The 21,271-nt window shown below is 44.5% G+C and overlaps 1 protein-coding gene across 2 annotated transcripts in view; it reads right to left on the reverse strand.

The window, feature by feature from the left end:
- LOC106601278 (noelin-2) overlaps positions 1-21,271 on the reverse strand; it is a 75,510-nt gene that overhangs the window by 6,509 nt on the left and 47,730 nt on the right. For both annotated transcript variants that reach the window (XM_014193365.3, XM_014193364.3), the window contains exons 2-3: positions 8,985-9,134; positions 1,015-1,170 (exon numbers count right to left, since the gene is read on the reverse strand). In XM_014193365.3, the coding sequence (XP_014048840.2) occupies positions 1,015-1,170; positions 8,985-9,134 (306 nt within the window). The remainder of the gene's footprint in view (positions 1-1,014; positions 1,171-8,984; positions 9,135-21,271) is intronic.

Below are 21,271 nucleotides of genomic sequence, written 5' to 3' on the forward strand. Positions count from 1 at the left end.
AGGAGCAGCAGGCACATCAATAAAACTAGTCCACCACAGGGGGGGCTGTTTTCTCCTTGTTAAGGTTTATCGTAAATCTGGTGATGGAGCAGCTCTCAGCCCCACAGCGTCACATTATAAATCTCATTTTCCCCCGTTCGCCCCGCAAAAATTCCCTCTCGTTAATCTCCCGTGCCCTGCCATCGGCGACGTTGAGCTCCACACATTCATCAGGCTGTCTCACAGAAAGTCAAATGCAGCTTTTAGACTTATGCAGTTTTTTCTCGACCCATTGGATTGTGAATGAGTATTTATTCACATTTGGAAAGCTATTTGAATTTGCATGACTTGGCATATGTTAGTGATATTAAGATATATTGATGAATGGGGGGGGATTTCGTAAACATTGCAGTGACTTTAATAATAAAAGGTGTAGAGAGAGAAACACCATAAGGCCATTCCCCAGGCCCATCCCTGTTGCCGTGCAGAGTCCCAGCAGTAAATCAAGTTTACGCATTAAGAATTTATCAAAGCATCTTTTAATCAAACCATTTTATGGTCCATCTAATATCCGCAGAGTGTAAGAAACGCGTGGAAAGGACCTGCTGATAATGGAGCCTGAGATTCCGCTTGTAGGAAGATAAGGAATAGATAAATGTGAATATATATGGCTGTTAACTGAGAGAGAGAGAGAGAGAGAGAGAGAGAGAGAGAGAGAGACACTTGTGCTTGGTCGTGGGGTTTTAATAATGCAGGAGAGATTGTGCTGAAATTGCCTCCTGTACATGACTCAATTACACTGAAATAGCAGATGAAGATAAGCTATGTGAGTGTTAGTGTGTCATAATGTTGTGTGATGTAGAGGAAGCTGTAGTAAATATACGTTATAAAGCCTGTGCTAGAGTCCAGGATATTCCTATAGAAAGTTCTTATCAGAAAGTTCACATACATAGTTTAGAAATATGCTTGACGTAGAAACCTGTGTGATTGATTTTCAGGACAGATGAATGGACACATGCATGTCATGTGCGTTACCTGTAAGCTCTTGGGGTTGAGGCTTCGGGGGTTGTCTGAGGCAGTCTTCAGCTTGACGTCTACAGCCTTCATCAGGCTCTCTGTGTTCCTCACATACTGAAGGTCCCTGTTGGTCCGCAGGTCCAGCAACTCCATGGACTGGGTGATGTTCTGGACCTGTCAGTCAAACACGCACATGCTGTTAGACACACAGACGCACAGACAGACAAATAGATACAGAAGCCCCGTTTATACCTGGTTCTAATTTGAGTCATTTGTCCTGATCTTGTCCACATTCCGATTGTGCCCACATTTTTTGACAGGTGTAGACACTCAAAGGACACAGATCATCCTGCCCAACTCCAGAGGTAGTCAAACACACATTGTGTCTGGATATCTTACTAGTGTAGACCGATCTGTACAAGGAAACCATTTAAATCATCATTATTCCTCCCTCTAAAATCATTGAGAGGTGGCACCATTGACTGACTACATCAATATGTGTCTTACAATAAATAAATGTTATTTTGAAGGAATAGCTGTGAAATCATTTGCATAAATGAAGGGACCAGGAACTCTTGTGACAATGCAGACGGATAACAGACACATTATAATACCATGTGTAGACACATTTCTGGACATGTGGGCACAATCAGTATGTAGACAAGATCAGGACGGATCCATGTTAGCACAATGTATAAACGGGGCTAGAGTCAGACACACAGACTCACAGACAGACACGGAGTCAGACACACACAACATGACATGTTTATTCAGTGGCCTGTGTTTTCCTTTTTATTAAAATGAGTGTGCTGTGCCGTACTCCCAACAGCACTTTGCCTTCACTTCCTCTTATCAGAAGTTAGTTGTGTCTTCCTCCTCTCACCACCAGCTGTCCTGCCCACCCACTGGGACATCTGCCCACTGGAACCACCCACTCACTATACACTCTGCTACTGCTCTATTCCACCCACACACTACACCCACTCTCCCACACACATACTGGCCAGGGTTCAACTGGCCAAACCGTATGTAACTAATTAACAGAATACTTACAACCTCATGCTAATCGCATTAGCCTACGTTAGCTCAACCGTCCCGTGGAAGGGACACCGATCCGGAAGAAGATTAAATATTAATTTGGGTATTCATTTATGTACATTAATTATTATGTAGTTTGTAGTTCATTCAATGTGTGTATTAAAGTATGTACTGTACATGAATTACACTCTATATACAAAAGTATGATTACTGGATTCGGTTATTTCAGTCACAGCTGAGCACAGAGCCATGCAATCTCCATAGACAAACATTGGCAGTGGAATGGCCTTACTGAAGAGCTCAGTGACTTTCAACACCGTCATAGGATGCCACCTTTCCAACAAGTCAGTGTGTCAAATTTCTGTCCTGCTATAGCTGCCCCAGTCAACTATAAGTGCTGTTATTGTGAAGTGGAAACGTTTAGGAGAGTAAAAATCATCTGCCCTCGGTTGCAACACACACTACCGAGCTCCAAACTGCCTCTGGGAGCAACATCATCACAATAACTGCTCGTCAGGGGGCTTCATGAAATGGGTTTCCATGGCCGAGCAACCCCACACAAGCCTAAGATCACCTGTTCTCTGGAGTGATGAATCACGCTTCACCATCAGGCAGTCTGACGGACAAATCTGGGTTTGGCGGATGCCAGGCGAATGCTACCTGCCCCAATGCATACCGCCAACTGTAAAGTTTGGTGGAGGAGGAATAATGATCTGGGGCTTTTTTTTTTCATGGCAGCGTTTCATGGTAGCGAGGCCCCTTATTTCCAGTGAAGGGAAATCTTAATGCTAGAACATACAATGACATTCTAGAATCTAATGCCCCCGTGCATAAAGCGAGGTTCATAAAGAAATGGTTTGTCGAGATCGGTGTGGAAAAACTTGACTGGCCTGCACAGAGCCCTGACCTCAACCCCCTCAAACACCTTTGGGATGAATTGGAATGCCGACTGCGAGCCATGCCTAATCGCCCAACATCAGTGCCCAACCTCACTAATGCTCTTGTGGTTGAATGGAAGCAAGTCCCTGTAACAATGTTCCAACATCCATTGGAAAGCCTTCCTTCCCATAATAGTGAAGGCTGTTATTGCAGCAAAGGGAAGACCAACTCCATTTTAATGGCCATGATTTTAGAATGAGATATTCGATGAGCAGGTGTTCACATACTTTTGGTCATGTAGTGTGTATTATGACGCCTCGGGTTGTGTGTGACTGTGTGTAGACATATTCTGTCCTGGCAGGTGTGATAGACAGGTATCTCCATCCCCAGAGAGGCCTTGAGGTAACACTAACATTAGCGAACGCTAACCACAGACTGCTAGCTAGTTCCATATTCCTTCTCTTGGCTGGTTTAGATACATGTTCTAGTCAAATCTGCTTCTGCTGTCTGGCGGTCCAGCACAGTGAGTTATGCTGCTCCATATCTCTTCCTTATCACACTGAGGGAAGTGATACAAGCTGTTTAAATGTCTGTCTGTTTAAATGTCTGTCTGTCTGTCTAAATGTCTGTCTATCTGTCTGTTTAAATGTCTGTCTGTCTGTCTGTTTAAATGTCTGTCTGTTTAAATGTCTGTCTGTCTGTCTAAATGTCTGTCTATCTGTCTGTTTAAATGTCTGTCTGTCTGTCTGTTTAAATGTCTGTCTGTTTAAATGTCTGTCTGTCTGTCTGTTTAAATGTCTGTCTATCTGTCTGTTTAAATGTCTGTCTGTCTGTCTGTTTAAATGTCTGTCTGTCTGGCTGGCTGTTTAAATGTCTGTCTGTCTGTCTGTTTAAATGTCTGTCTGTCTATCTGTCTGTTTAAATGTCTGTCTGTCTGTCTGTTTAAATGTCTGTCTGTCTGTCTGGCTGGCTGTTTAAATGTCTGGCTGTTTAAATGTCTGTCTGTTTAAATGTCTGTCTGTCTGTCTGGCTGTTTAAATGTCTGTCTGTCTGTCTGGCTGTTTAAATGTCTGTCTGTTTAAATGTATGTCTGTCTGTCTGGCTGTTTAAATGTCTGTCTGTCTGTCTGTCTGTCTGTCTGTCTGTCTGTCTGTCTGTCTGTCTGTCTGTCTGTCTGTCTGTCTGTCTGTCTGTCTGTCTGTCTGTCTGTCTGTCTGTCTGTCTGTCTGTCTGTCTGTCTGTCTAAATGTCTGTCTAAACGTCTGTCTGTCTGTCTGTCTGTCTAAATGTCTGTCTGTCTAAATGTCTGTCTGTCTGTCTAAATGTCTAAATGTCTGTCTGTCTGTCTAAATGTCTGTCCATTTAAATGTCTGTCTGTCTGTCTGTCTGTCTGTCTAAATGTCTGTCTGTCTGTCTGTCTGTCTGTCTAAATGTCTGTCTGTCTGTCTAAATGTCTGTCTGTCTGTCTGTCTGTCTGTCACCTGCGGACACCATGACTCGAGCTGGGCCTAGGGCTCGCGATAATTTACAGTTAATTAACATAAACGTGTTTAGCGTCTCCAGGCATCTACACATACAAGCTGCATACAAGCCTCTGATGTGCGCCTTTGGAACATAAAAGTCTAATAAATACAATTAATATACACCATCACAATATATCCATTATTATTGTAGTCAGGTCTAAAGAAACATGATATGAAGAAAATGTATTTCAGAAGAACTGAAAATGAGTTGGCCTACAGTATGTTATCTTGCTGTGCGCCCATGACATAGACTGTAGCCATGACATAGACTGTAGCCATGACATAGACTGTAGCCATGACATAGACTGTAGCCATGACATAGACTGTAGCCATGACATAGGCTGTAGCCATGACATAGGCGTAGCCATGACATAGGCTGTAGCCATGACATAGGCTGTAGGCTAGTTCAGTTAGGAGGTCACGGTGGTGTGAAAGGCTTATTTGTTCATTATTTTATATTATATGATTTTATAGTATGAAGAATATAATTGAACTTAGCTGAATAAAATAGAAAGGATATTTTTCCCATCCAGGAGAGAGTGGGCATATGAAGTGGCTATGTTGAGCGTAAAAATGATCATTTGCTACATTAGATTTATATGCTAGATTTAGAGTTATTTGGGAACTTTAGTTGTGAATGATACAAACCTTAGAATGTCTTAAATCAAAACAAATATGGGCTGCATGATGCGACTATAGGCTATTGATGATTTGAGAAAGTTGCAAAAAGAACTTGAGCTTTGTTATTTGCCTCAGGCTGCACGTGCTGTTCTCTCATCATATTTTCATATTTTCATCCTCCTCTTTTTAGTGGCAACCATCAAACCTCTGCTTTCACACAGGATTGTATATAGAAGGACAGAAGGAGAAAGAGGAGGCGATGGAGACGCACTGTGGTGAGATATTCTCCAGCTAAAGGTAATGTGTCAGCCTATTAATTATGAAAATAAAAAAAATGCCCTATTACTAGGCTATTCAAAATAAAATAAAATTCACTATAATTGTAGGCTAACTCTGGAAGCCGCCCTGCACAATCAATTAACCAATAGCGTCGCCTAGGCCTATACGTTCTCTCCCAGAATAATGGATAGACATTTTGGAGTGTAGCATAAGGTAACCAGACCATCCAGTATGCATAATACTACAGTCCAAACTCAAAGAATTTGGTGAATTGCTGTCAGAGTGGTTAGAGGGACAATAGAGCCCTGAGTACCAGGTCATTAGGACCTGATGGTCGTTAGAGCCCTGATGGTCGTTAGAGCCCTGAGTACCAGGTCATTAGGACCCGATGTTCGTTAGAGCCCTGAGTACCAGGTCATTAGGACCTGATGGTCGTTAGAGCCCTGAGTACCAGGTCATTAGGACCTGATGGTCGCTAGAGCCCTGATGGTCGTTAGAGCCCTGAGTACCAGGTCATTAGGACCTGATGGTCGTTAGAGCCCTGAGTACCAGGTCATTAGGACCTGATGGTTGTTAGAGCCCTGAGTACCAGGTCATTAGGACCTGTTGGTCAAGTTTGTGAGTTGGGTACTACCAATGCAGTGCATAAGAGGAGATAACTCAACAGTCATGTGGAATTATTAGTATTATTATTGTATTCTTTTAGGGGGTAGACCAGCTTTTTTATTGCAGATAGATTGTGGCTTCCATAAATGTAATTGTTTGCATCATTTCCAATCCCCCATATATTTTCTTTGTAAATATATACAGTACCAGTCAAAAGTTTGGACACACGTACTCATTCAAGGGTTTTTCTTTATTTTTACTATTTTGTACATTGTTGAATAATGGTGAAGACATCAAAACTATGAAATAACACATATGGAATCATGCAGTAACCAAAAAACTGATAAACAAATCAAAACATATTTTAGATTTTAGATTCTTCAAAGTAACCACCTTTGCCTTGATGACAGTCTTGCACACTCTTGGCATTCTCTCAACCAGCATCACCAGGAATGCTTTTCCAGCAGTCTTGAAAGAGTTCCCATACAGTTGAAGTCAAAAGTTTACATACACCTTAGCCACCTTAGCCTATGCACCTTGAAAAATTATTGTGTAACAATACTTATCAGAAATCATGTAGCTTAATGCTGTTTGCCATCGTGTTTCTGTCATCATTTAGAGTTAATGTACTGTATCTTGTTTAATGTCTACCACATGCATTAGTGGTGAGCTTTGGCAGCACGCATTACAATTCAGAGAGAGAGAGAGAGAGAGAGAGAGAGAGAGAGAGAGAGAGAGAGAGAGAGAGAAATCATTCTAATCTGATCGTCTTTCTGTCCACTTTCAATGGGCTTGTGTCCTTAATTGCATTGCTCTTCTCTCTCTCTCATTACAATTGACTTTGAGTGCCGGTGTGGCGGTAATATGATGATCACCGCAACAGCCCTAACCGTGACCATGGGTATGGAATTTGTACACCTTTACAAATGATGCTAGATATTGTGGCATTTTATTGTGGTATTTTACAATCTCTGGATAGAATTGAACTTTGTACGGTACATTGTTAGCATATCCTTGGCTGTCTGAGGTGAGGATCATGTCTAGTGTGTTTTAAATGAGGATGTTATATTGGATGACAGAGTGTCTCCATTCAGCCCACCTCCTCCTCTGCTAGGCTCTATGGTATGCTGGGCAGGTGGCTCAGAGACAGAACCACTGACCCCAGGTGTCCTCATTAGTCTGGCCTTTATTAGACAGGAGCGGTAGTCCTTCACAGCTGCTGTCTTACAAGCTCACACACACCATGCCCACACACACATTTGTGCATTCGTCAAAAAAGTGTGTGTGTGTGTGTGTGTGTGGTGTGTGTGTGTGTGTGTGTGTGTGTGTGTGTGTGTGTGTGTGTGTGTGTGTGTGTGTGTGTGTGTGTGTGTGTGTGTGTGTGTGTGTGTGTCAGTCAAAAACCTGAGCGGAGGAGACACACAGCGTGAAAGGAAGGGGAAAAGATGGCTATCAGTGTGAATGAGATCAGAGAATTCAGGTGTCTCATTGATCCACTGAGGCTTCCACAGCCCATTCAGCATCTCAATTTACCTCAGCTCTCCTCTTCTCTCAGCACCCTATCAATGTCGGCCTTCCTATCTCTCTCTCTCTCTCCCTCCGCCTCTCCCTCTATCTTTTTCCCACCCACAGACTCCCCTCACCAACCCTAACTCAATACTGCCTCCTGCCAGGCTCCAGGCTACAGTGGTCTAGTATGTACAGTAGAGCTGGAGATGTGTCTATGAGAAGTTAGAGCAGAGTGCCCTGCTGGGGAAAAAGGCCTGGACAAGAGTCTCAGCAAGCCAAATTATTAGCCACAACACAACTGCTGAAACCTCTGGAAGGAGGTGGAGAGTTGGGGTTAGATACACACGCCGACTGACGCGCTCTTGGCATCTATCTGTCGATCGATGCAACTGCAGGACAGCAGAGTCAACATCTCTCTCTCTCTCTCTCTCTCTCTCTCTCTCTCTCTCTCTCTGTCTCTGTGTGTGTGTGTGTGTGGCCTCTATCTGGCCTTGTTCCTCCTCCTGAATACATAATACCCCTACCTAACCACTAGGCTCTCTTCTAGACCTGAAAGGATCGGTTACGTTGCACCTTGTGATTCACCTTGGCTTCTGATTTGCTGGGGTGGCTTAAACCTATCCAATCATTTCAGACTTACAGGAGAGTCTATGGAGTTTGGAATTCAGCATCCCTCTCCCCAAACCTGTGTGTGTGTGCATGTGTGTGTGTGCATGTTTGTGTATGTATGTTTGTGTATGTGTATGTTTGTGTATGTGTGTGGGGCGCAGAGAGTGGTTGGAGATTGCATTTGCATATTCAGTGCTCTCAGGCCGCTGCCAAGCTATTCCAGCATCTCTCTACATGTTTGAGGATATGTGTTTCACACACAGCTCTGTTAGAGGCAGGCACAACAACAGATGTGTGTAAATGAGTGCATGCTCTCCTGTTTTTTATGCGGGCATTTTTTGCAGGCATTCTATTTCATATGGCTGCTGTGCTGTAGTGTATGAGTGTGGAGAGATGGTGTAGAGAGTGTATGAGTGTGGAGCAAGAGAGCTGGTGTGTTTGACTGTTTATTTAAATTGACATTGTGAACAGTTAGAGTGCAGCTGCAGCATTAGGCTGGCTGCTCCATTTACTGATTTGGTTCATATTCTTTTTCTTCACTGCTTTTTCTTGACTTTGTTTTTCAACCTAATGGATCCAATTGGAACAACGCTACAAGACGAAGGCTCAATGAATCCAATCTTCATGGGTACCTTTTTTTCTAAAGCTACTGCAATCGTTTTGACTGACAAACTAAGTATTCTGACACACAATGTTTGCGTGCATGACTGATCAAATCTCAGTGGGATAGAGTGAGTGTGACTGTCATAGTGTGACTGTCATAGTGTGACTGTCATAATGTGACTGTTCATCGCTAAGAGTCTAATTGGTTTACTACAGAAGGAGCCAGGGTGTGGATTGGTTTCTAAGCCTGCGTCGTGTGTGTGCGTGTGTGATTGTACCAGACTTGGGTAACACAATGTGTAAGTTGTTGATGGCTGTTACCTTCTCCATGAGCTGGCGGAGCTGCCGACTGCGTGGGTCTCGGTTACACATGTTCTGCGCCGGGGCCACCACTGTACAGATACACTTCCCATCTGCATCCTGAGCTGAACTGTAGATCTGCCAGCCCTCCTCTGGGCTAGGATAGATAGCCTGCACGGAGACACAGAGAGAGGGGGGTGAGTTGGTGATAGAAAGAGAGAGGGGGAGAGCGAGTGGGGGAGAGAGGGAGAATGGAAAAGGGAGAGATGCCGTAAAGAAAAGTAAGAAGAAGAAAGAGAGGAGAGGATGTAGAGAGAGAACAAAATAAGGGGGGGAAGAGAGAGCGGGGCTTACAAAGTAGAGAAAGGGAAGGAGGGATCAAAGGACTGTGTGAGAGGAGAGCTTCTAATAAGTTTGGACACAGAGAGGAAATAGAGCTGTATTGGGATCGATAGCGCTGATCTTTACCAGAGCACCATGGGAGGGGCTGAAAAGATGGATGTCTCTCTTAATAATCCAATCAGGAGAAGTAGTGTACACACACACACACACAAGTATTGACATACTGTACAGAAACACACACTCAAGCATTGACATACTGTACAGAAACACACACACACACGCCTGTAAGAGACACGTACACACACGCAAACATGGCTTTAGTTTAACACACACGGACACAAACCCTCACACAGAATACAAAGTCAATTGTAATGAGAGAGAGAAGAGCAATGCAATTAAGGACACAATCCCATCGAAAGTGGAGAGAAAGACGATCAGATTAGAATGGCTTGGGGGACAGACAGGAGGACTGTGTTTGGAGTACAAAGTAGCAGCCACCCTGGGAGCCAATGTGCTCTCTCTCTCTCTCTCTCTCTCTCTCTCTCTCTCTCTCTCTCTCTCTCTCTCTCTGCTCTCTCTCTCTCTCTCTCTCGCTCTCTCTCTCTCTCTCTCTCTCTCTCTCAATGCATGCTGCCAAAGCTCACCACTAATGCATGTGGTAGACATTAAACAAGATACAGTACATTAACTCTAAATGATGACAGAAACATGATGGCAAACAGCATTAAGCAACATGACTTCTGATAAGTATTGTTACACAATCATTTTTCAAGGTGCTTTGGGTGTCAATGATATTCAAATAGGCAGTAATATCTTTATGTCACAGTGGCCTGTCTAGCCGGTTACTGTGAGCAATATTCCTGTCTGTACTCTATTATTCCACCTTTACATCATCAAGTTGCACAGAGTTTCCTGCAGCTCAAACTCTCTATTCTCTAGTCTGAGGCTACTCTCTCTCTCTCCGTCTCTCTTGCTCTCTCCATCTCTCTACCTCTCTCCGTCTCTCTCCCTCTCCCTCTCTCCTTTCCCTTCCCTTCTCTCTGTCGGCTGCCTAAATGAGAATTAGGGTGGAGTATGTGCGTGTCTGATCAGTCTGAGACACAGAGAGGAGAACAGATGGGATGTTGGGCCTGGCTCGCAGTCGCCGTTCCAATTCCTCCAAAAGGTGTTCGATGGGGTTGAGGTCAGGGCTCTGTGCAGGCAAGTCAAGTTTCTCCACACTGATCTCGACAAATAATTTCTGTATGGAGCTTGCTTTGAGCACAGCGGAATTGTCATGCTGAAACAGGAAAGAGCCTTCCCAAACTGCTGCCACAAAGCTGGAAGCACAGAATCGTCTAGAATGTCATTGTATGCTGTAGCATTCATATTTCCCTTCACTGGAACTATGGGGCCTAGCCCGAACCATGAGAAACACCCCCAGACCATTATTCCTCCTCCACCAAACTTTACAGTTGGCACTATGCATTGGGGCAGGTAGCATTCTCCTGGCATTTGCCAAATCCAGATTCGTCTGTCGGTCTGCCAGATGGTGAAGCGTGATTCATCACTCCAGAGAACGCGTTTCCACTGCTCCAGAGTCCAGTGACGGCAAGTTTTACACCCCTCCAGTTGACGCTTGGTATTGCGCATGGTGATCTTAGGCTTGTGTGCTGCTGCTCGGCCAAGGAAACCCATTTCATGAAGCTCCCGAACGAACAGTTATTGTGCTGACGTTGCTTCCAGAGGCAGTTTGGAGCTCAGTAGTGAGTGTTGAAACCGAGGACAGACGATTTTTACCCGCTTCAGCACTCGGCGGTACCTTTCTGTGAGCTTGTGTGGCCTACCACTTCGCAGCTGAGCCATTGTTGCTCCTAGATGTTTCAACTTCACAATAACAGCACTTGACCGGGGCAGTGCTAGCAGGGCAGAAATTTGACAAACTGACTTGTTGGAAAGGTGGAATCCTATGATGGTGCCACGTTGAATGTCACTGAGCTCTTCAGTAAGGCCATTCCACTGCCAATGTTTGCATATGGAGATTGCATGGCTGTGTGTTCGATTTCATACACCAGTCAGCAACGGGTGTGGCTGAAATAGCCGAATCCACTAATTTGAAGGGGTGTCCACATACTGACTACACCGGCCACTAGAGTGCATCCTCCATCATGCGCATGCTGATTTTGTCCATCCACATCTTACAAAATCATGTTTCTTTACTCCGACTTTTATCACTAGAAAAGCTGGGCATCTAGCAATCCCGTTCTGAGCCAATACATTCTAACATATAATAAATACATTTCATTTATGCTATTGCAAAAAATGATCACAATTATGCTCTTGGAGTTTTTTGTTAGTTATCAACGATTAATATCGCCTCGTTCATCGTTCAAATACCCACGTGGGGTTGGATGCTCCTGAACACCAATGAGTAGAATGGAGAGGCTGGACATTAAGTGTCTCAAATAGAACCAAGATCTAGTTTAGCGCTTGGCTGCACAGACACTGCGCACGTTCACGGCCCGAGTGGTGTGGCTGAAATGACTCAATAACATGTATGTGTACATTTATTTTGCACCGCTTGCGCACGCAGTGTGGCCGGTGTGGTTTGCATGTTACTGATCCGTTCCTATTTTCAGTATTCCTCTGCCTAAATGTCAGATCAATTATAGGGCTGGGAATTGCCTGGGAACTCACGAAACGATATTATCCCGATGCTTAGGTGCCGATACGATATATATTGTAATTCTCACGATTCTGTATGTGTTGCAATTTGATACTGTGATTTTTTTGTGTTTCGATGTTCCAAACATATTGCTCACCAATATGCAGAGGGACAAGAGAGAGCCAAGAGAAAACGAGTTTTGATCAGTCATGGAAATTAAAGTGCTGAAAACAAATTGGCTCCCTATTTAAAAAGATGATGGAGAAATACTAGTTTGGTGCAGGTACAGCCAATTAGCGCAAAAATACTACTGCGATATTGTCAAAATAATACAATATATTGTGTGAATAAATATCCCGATATGTAACTGTATCCATTTTTTCCCCGTCACTAGCATTAACACTACAAAGCAAGGTTTCCCTCACTAAAAATGTATTTAAAGTAGGCCAATACTAACAAGCAAATATCTCAATATGAAACTGTGTCCATTTTTCCCCCGTCACTAGTCATTAACACTACAAAGCAATATGCAAAACATTAGGCGCAGTAATATTACACACAGCACATAATGCAGCCTACCATACATGCTCCAGCTGTATATAATCAGCCTGATGATCATGAAATGAATATGCAAAACATCTGGCGCAGCAACACATGTACAACACATGTACAACACATGCTCCACCACTGCCCTCATATCCTCTTATCGTCACATCTTCACACATACAGTGACTATGTTCTCCAGCCAATTCACTGGTGCTGAGAAGGTTCGTGCAGAGTGAGACATCTCCTGTTCATTAATGTTTCATAACACTGACTTTTAAATGAAGAGCTTATTAAAATCAGACCCAATTTCATTACCACCCACCTATTACTTGTGGAAGTAATTTCCCTCATCTCCCCATAATGGCAGAGGAGGGAGCAGGTGGCTGCAGGGGGAGCAGAGGAGGAAACTTGGGGTAGAGGTGCAGCTGCACTAATTTGTCTCGCAGCTTCGGGAGCGCAGATACTGTCAATATACGTGCACACACACACACACACACACACACACACACACACACACACACACACACACACACACACACACACACACACACACACACACACACACACACACACACACACACACACACACACACACACAGGAGCTACAGATCTATATCCATGTAAACATCAGCCCCCATAAGCAGCAGTAGTGGTGTGTAGGAGTCTGATCTAAGTGAATTGACATTTTGTTACACAACACCCACTTATTTATGTAAATGTGATTGTTATTAAATTCCCTCTCCCGGGACGAGAACAGGCAAATTTACAATGGTTCATCTAGCATCTGTACACATAGTACACGCTCACACCATGCATGCATGCTCCCAGCCTCTCATTAGCATTTTAACAGCAATCTCCTGAGCATCAAGGGAACAGATATAAGCTTCAAATGCCAAGCTTGAATAGTATCTGACTGACTGAGACAGACAGACAGACAGACAGACAGACAGACAGACAGACAGACAGACAGACAGACAGACAGACAGACAGACAGACAGACAGACAGACAGACAGACAGACAGACAGACAGACAGACAGACAGACAGACAGACAGACAGACAGACAGACAGACAGACAGACAGACAGGGAGTTGAATGGAGAACTGTGTATGTAGTACAACATGTATGTTAACTTAGGCTTCATGATAAAAGAGCTCTGAATCTACTAAACATTCAGCAAGGTTTAAAGAGGCAGCAAAGCAAGTCCTGACTATAATCCTATTCTCCCACAGTCGACACAGTCACAGACAGATCCAGACGGGTGTTTGAGGAGAGGAGAGAGGTGCTGCTGGTGTCCCAGAAATGGCTCCATTAGGAGCTGCAGATGACATAGAATATGTAAAGCGGCAGATTTGGGGATGTCACAGTCAATGCTGCCATGCGAAAGCCCATTAAAGAGATGACAGCGCTAATAAAAACAACGGGGGATGGGGGATTACAAATCAAATGGGTCTTAGTCACTAAAATGAAAATTACATTGCTCTTAAGACGTCTGACCTGCCCCCTCCACATGAATCATCGCTAGGATCTCTCCTCTCTCTCCGGGCGGCTCTATCAGACCTGGGTTCAAATAGTATTTGTTTTCTTTTGAATGCTCAAACGGTGCTTGATTAAGCTCGTCTGGCATAATGGAACCAATGGAGAAGGCCCAAAAGTGCAAATCCCATCCATCTGGCACTCCAGACAGTCTCAATTAAATACTCTAAGTATTTTAAAGGAAACCCATACTATTTAAACCCGGGTCTGCCACACCATCACAGCACGCCATTCTCTCTCCACCAGCCATCCTGCCATGCTAGATTGACAGAGAGATACTTAGACAGAGAGTGAAGGAGGTAGAGAGGGACATGCAGTTAAAGAAAGGCTGACAGAGAAAATAGGAAAAGGGTCTAATTTCAGTGAGAGGGAAGCAATTTCCTCTGGCTGCTGAGCCTGTGGCTTGTCTCTATCTCTGTCTCTATCTCTGCACAGTCAGAAGAGTGAGTGACACATTCAGTACCATACCTGCTGGAGGTGTGGAAGAGGAGAGGTGAGATGAGGAGAGGTGAGATGAGGGGAGAAGGCTGAATTCTTTGTGGCCATCACTGAGCTTATTTATCATTGAGCTATGGTGATTGTGTTGCTTTCTAACCTCTAAACATTGTCCTAAAGAAAAACAGTTAACTGAGTTTAGATTGAGATTGAACACTAGGAGCTGAGTGGATAAACAGACAAGTGATCAATGATCAGGTGAATGACCAATGAGGAGATAGGTAATCAATGGCCAAATAAGTAACCAATGATCAATCTTTGATCACAGACTGACCAATGACCATAAAGACTGATACATTGAGAACTCAACAGACCTGTGGGTGATGTCACAGTCTCTATATCAAGGTGACCCAATCTCCTGCAGTACCACCACCCTGCCACTGGCATCTCTACCTCCTCAAACCTCTACTAAATTCAGCCCAAAAAATAAACATCCCTTTTCAGGACCCTGTCTTTCAAAGATAATTCGTAAAAATCCAAATAACTTCACAGATCTTCATTGTTGAGGGTTTTTAACCCTGTTTCCCATGCTTGTTCAATGAACCATAAACAATTAATGAACATGCACCTGTGGAACGGTCGTTAAGACACTAACAGCTTACAGACGGTAGGCAATTAAGGTTACAGTTATGAAAATGTAGGACACTAAAGAAGCCTTTCTACTGTTTCTGAAAAACACCAAAAGAAAGATGCCCAGGGTCCCTGCTCATCTGCGTGAACGTGCCTTAGGCATGCTGCAAGGAGGCATGAGGACTGCAGATGTGGCCAGGGCAATAAATTGCAATGTCCATACTGTGAGATGCCTAAGACAGCGCTACAGGGAGACAGGACGGACAGCTGATCATCCTCGCAGTGGCAGACCACGTGTAACAACACCTGCACAGGATCGGTACATCCGAACATCACACCTACGGGACAGCTACAGGATAGCAACAACAACTGCCCGAGTTACACCAGGAATGCACAATCCCTCCATCAGTGCTCAGACTGTCCGCAATAGGCTGAGAGAGGCTGGACTGACGGCTTGTAGGCCTGTTGTAAGGCAGGTCCTCACCAGACATCACTGGCAACAACGTCGCCTATGGGCACAAACCCATCGTCGCTGGACCAGACAGGACCGGCAAAAAGTGCTCTCCTCTGACGAGTCGCAGTTTTGTCTCACCAGGGGTGATGGTCGGATTCGCGTTTGTCGTTGAAGGAATGAGCGTTACACCGAGGCCTGTACTCTGGAGCGGGATCGATTTGGAGGTGGAGGGTCCGTCATGGTCTGGGGCGGTGTGTCATAGCATCATCGGACTAAGCTTGTTGTCATGGCAGGCAATCTCAACGCTGTGCGTTACAGGGAAGACATCCTCCTCCCTCATGTGGTACCCTTCCTGCAGGCTCATCCTGACATGACCTTCCAGCATGACAATGCCACCAGCCATACTGCTCGTTCTGCGTGATTTCCTGCAAGACAGGAATGTCAGTGTTCTGCCATGGCCAGCGAAGAGCCCGGATCTCAATCCCTTTGAGCATGTCTGGGACCTGTTGGATCGGAGGGTGAGGGCTAGGGCCATTCCCCCCAGAAATGTGTGGGAACTTGCAGGTGCCTTGTTGGAAGAGTGGGGTAACATCTCACAGCAAGAACTGGCACATCTGGTGCAGTCCAAGAGAAGGAGATGCACTGCAGTACTTAATGCAGCTGGTGGCCACACCAGATACTGACTGTTACTTTTGATTTTGACCCCCCCCCCCCCCCCCCTTTGTTCAGGGACACATTATTCCATTTCTGTTAGTTACATGTCTGTGGAACTTGTTCGGTTTTATGTCTCAGTTGTTGAATCTTGTTATGTTCATACACATTTTTACATATGTTAAGTTTGCTGAAAATAAACGCAGTTGACAGTGAGAGGACGTTTCTTTTTTTGCTGAGTTTATATCTCAACAGCTATCCACCGCCTCACCCATCAGCTCACAGCCAGCCTCATTACCAGTCGAGCCCCAATGAACTAACTACAGTGGGGATTAACCAATTAGGTGTTAGTGGCTGGGCTACACTGCGGGCTCAAGCCTGCAGGATTGACTTCCTCCAGTGTTTCATTAGGCCGACCCTGGAGCGGAGCAGAGCTGAGCTGAGCGCTGTAAAGCCGGGATAAATGAGATTATAAATCAACAGCTCCTCACTTTACGAGCGTGACGGGAAGTCTATTACAACTTTCATAAGCAGAGAGAGAGAGGAAGAGAAAGATTGAGTCTGAGAGAAGGGCAGGAGGGGATAAAAAGGGGTCTGAGAGAGGAATTTGAAGAAGAGAGACAGCGAGTCAGAGAGGGAGATGATGGACAGATGAAAGAGAGAATAGGGGTCTCCAAGCCTGGAGTACAGTAGTATTCTATTTGAGGGAAAGTAAGCAGTAAGTGTGTCTCTCTGCAACATGATGTAGCCTGCTTGGTGTTTTCGTCTTTAGCCACTGCCTGCCCAGCGATGCCGACAGCCAGGTAGGAAACATCTGTCTCTATCTGCTGGGTTACAAACACTCCAGCTCCACTCCACTCTGTTATGCATAATTATGTCATGGCCAAAAGATCACCTGAACCTCTCAATCATTACTGGCCTGCCATGATGAGCTAGTACACACACACACACACACACACACACACACACACACACACACACACACACACACACACACACACACACACACACACACACACACACACACACACACACACACACACACACACACACACACACACACACACACACACACACACACCTGAAATGAGCAGTAGTCCCATAACCCCTGAATGCATTCAGGGCAGCTGCTGGTCTTAAATATAACTCAATGAAGAATCACACAATCACAGCAACACAGCAGCAGGGCCCCTGGTCTCCCCATGCAGTCCAGAGTAAAACTGATTACCACAATCAGCACAGCATGGCTACTGGTCAATAATATGACTCATAAACTCATCACTCTCTTCTCTCCCTCCTCCTCCTCCCTCCCTCGGTCCCTCTTTAAAGGTCCCTATTGCTTCTACACTATATCCTTATGTGCCTCTTGTGCCGATAGATCACCCTCCCTCTCTCTTTCTCTTTCTCTTGCTCCTGTCACGTACTGCTCTTCTCAGTGGAAGGGCCTGAAGTGCTATTAAGGCAGATGGCTTTGCTCCTGTCTATAAAATGGTGTCGGAGTGTAACTTGTCCTGCCCTTTCTTACCCTGACCAGCCTGGCACCAGTCCCTGGCACAACCCTACAGAGTCCTGGTGAGGAAAACAGGCCAACTATACATCCTGTGTTAGTGAACTATCTCCTTCTGAAATGAACACCCGCAACCATTGGTAAAGTAAGGACAGGAAGGGAATACATGAATAAAACAATACTCCCTTCACAGAACAGCGCAAACTGGCCCTAACCAGAATAGAAAGAGGAGTGGGAGGCCCCGGTGCACAACTGAGCAAGATGACAAGTACATTAGAGTGTCTAGTTTGAGAAACAGACGCCTCACAAGTCCTCAACTGGCAGCTTCATTAAATAGTACCCGCAAAACACCAGTCTCAACGTCAACAGTGAAGAGGCGACTCCGGGATGCTGGAGTCACTCTGTCCAGTGTCTGTGTTCTTTTGCCCATCATAATCTTTTATTTTTATTGGCCAGTCTGATATATGGCTTTTTCTTTGCTACTCTGCCTAGAAGGCCAGCATCTCAGAGTCGCCTCTTCACTGTTGACGTTGAGACTGGTGTTTGCGGGTACTATTTAATGAAGATGCCAGTTGAGGACTTGTGAGGCGTTTTTTGGTAAGACAGATCTTCCAAAGGTGGGGGAGTGGCAATCTTTACCAAGGATCACCTTCAGTGCTCGGTTGTCTCCACCAAGTCTGTCCCCAAACAATTTGATTTGCTGGTTTTAAGCATTAAACTTTCAAATAGCTCTTCGTTGACTGTTGCTGGGTGTTATCGTCCTCCATCAGCAGTGGCCTCTACCCTACCTGCACCCTACCTGCCCGAAGCTCTCTCCTGGCCCCTTACACTAAGTCTGAATTTGTCCTGCTAGGTGACCTAAACTGGGACATGATTAAACCACCTGACCAAGCCCTAAAGCAATGGGACTCCCTAAATCTTTCTCAGATTATTACCAATCCCACAAGGTATGACTCCAAACACCCAGAAAAGGCTACTCTCCTCAATGTTATCTGTAATGACCTTAGTTATCACTGTTTTACAGCCTGTGTTCGTAATGGCTGCTCAGTGAAATTACCTGTTCTGATTTGTCATAGACGCTTGCTAAAAAACTTTAATGAGCAAGCTTTCCTTCATGAACTGCCCTCTGTAAAATGGTATAGAATCAGCTTGATCCCCTCTGTCGAAGACGCTTGGACCTTCTTTTTTGATATTTTCAGTGGTATTGTTAACAAACATGCCCCCATAAAGAAAATGAGAATTAAAAACAGGTTCAGCACCTGGTTCAACCGGAATTTTGCAGAGTTACTCCATCTCAAGAATTGCATTTGGCAAAAGGCTCAGCACACGCATACTCAGGCTGACTGGCTCTCGTTCAGGCAAATGAGAAATAAGTGCACTCAGGCTATCCAGGAAGGCAAAAGTTATTTACTTTAAGGAGCAGTTCTCTCTCTGTGGTCTAACCCGAAGAAGTTCTGGAAAACAGTTAAAGACCTGGAGAATAAACCCTCCTCCTCACAGCTGCCTATGTCCCTTAATGTTGATGATGTGGTTGTTACTGACAAGAAGCAGATGGCTGAGCTCTTTAATCACCACTTCATTAAGTCAGGATTCCTATTTGACTCAGTCATGCCTCCTTGCCTGTCCAACATTTCCTCATCTCCCACCCCTTCTAATGCGACTATCCCCGATGCTTCTCCCTCTTTTTCCCCTGCACAGCTACAAGCTACTCCCTGCGGTCACTGAGTCCGAGGTGCTAAAGGAGCTCCTTAAACTTGACCCCAAAAAACCATCTGGTTCAGATGGCTTAGACACTTTCTTCTTTAAGGTTGCTGCCCCTATCACCGCCAAGCCTATCTCTCCTTTCTGGGAAGGTTCCCATTGCTTGGATGGCAGCCACGGTTCATCCTTTATTTAAAGGTGGAGATCAAGCTGATCCTAACTGTTATAGGCATATTTCTATTTTGCCCTGTTCATAAAAAGTGTTGGAAAAACTTGTCAATAATCAACTGACTGGCTTTCTTGATGTCTATAGTATTCTGTCGGGTATGCATTCTGGTTTCCACTCAGGTTATGGATGTGTCACTGCAACCTTAAAGGTCCTACATTATGTCACCATTGCCCTTGATTCTAAGCAATGTGGTGCTGCTATTTTTATTGACTTGGCCAAAGCTTATGATACGGTAGACCATTCCATTCTTGTAGGCCGGCTAAGGAGTATTGGTGTCTCTGAGGGGTCTTTGGCCTGGTTTGTTAACTACCCCTCTCAAAGAGTGCAGTGTATAAAGCCAGAAAATCTGCTGTCTCAGCCACTGCCTGTCACCAAGGGAGTACCCCAAGGCTCGATCCTGCACTCTATACTCCCCTGTAAACTCGTCATCTCTGTATACCTATCTCAAGACCGACTGGTTGATGCTTATTAATAAAACCCTCTTAGGCCTCACTCCCCCCCTATCTGAGATACCTACTGCAGCCCTCATCCTCCACATACAACACCCAGTCTGCCAGTCACATTCTGTTAAAGGTCCCTAAAGCACACATACCTGGGTCGCTCCTCTTTTCAGTTCGCTGCAGCTAGCGACTGGAATGAGCTGCAACAAACACTCAAACTGGACAGTGTTATCTCAGTCTCTTCATTCAAAGACTCACTCATGGACATTCTTACTGACAGTTGTGGCTGCTTTGTGTGATGTATTGTTGTCTCTACCTTCTTGCCCTTGCCCCCGTCTTCGCAGGAGGCCTTTTGGTTGGCCGTCATTGTAAATAAGAATTTGTTCTTAACTGATTTAAATAAATAAAACAATTAAATAAATAAAAGTAGTGATGGACTGTCATTTCTCTTTGATTATTTGAACTGTTCTTGCCATACTATGGACTTGGTCTTTTACCAAATAGGGCTATCTTATGTATAGCACCCATACCTTGTGACAACACAACTGATTTGCTCAAATGCATTAAGAAGGAAAGAAATTCCACAATTTATTAACAAGGCACACCTATCAATTGAAATGCATTCCAGGTGACGACCTCATGAAGCTGGTTGAGAATGTAAGTGTCACGTCCTGACCAGTAAAAGGGGTTATTTGTCATTGTAGTTTGGTCAGGGCGTGTTTGTTTTGTGTGTTTTGGTGTTTTTGGTTTGTGTTCTATATTTTCTATTTCTATGTGTATATCTAGTTTTCTATTTCTATGCTGGGTTTCTGGCAATGACCTCCAATTAGAAGCAGCTGGTTGTCGTTGTCTCTAATTGGAGGCCATATTTAGTTGGGTTTGTTTTCACTTGTGTTTTGTGGGTGGTTGTATCCAGTATAGTCTGTGCACCTTACTAGGACTGTTTTCGTCATCAGTTTATTTTGTTTAAGTGTTTTCTTTAATAAAGAAAGAAGATGAGCACTTTACCCGCTGCGTTTTGGTACAATCCTTACGACACCTATGACAGTAAGGGAAGAATTTCCACGACAAGAGAATGCCAAGTGTGTGCAAAGGTGTCATCAAAGCAAAAGTTGGCTACTTTTAAGAATCTCTTATTTGTTTAACACTTTTTTGTTTACTACATCATTTCATGTGTGTTATTTCATAGTTTTC

This window comes from Salmo salar, chromosome 03 (assembly GCF_965601325.2).
Source record: "Salmo salar chromosome 03, fSalSal1, whole genome shotgun sequence".
NCBI lineage: Eukaryota > Metazoa > Chordata > Actinopteri > Salmoniformes > Salmonidae > Salmo > Salmo salar.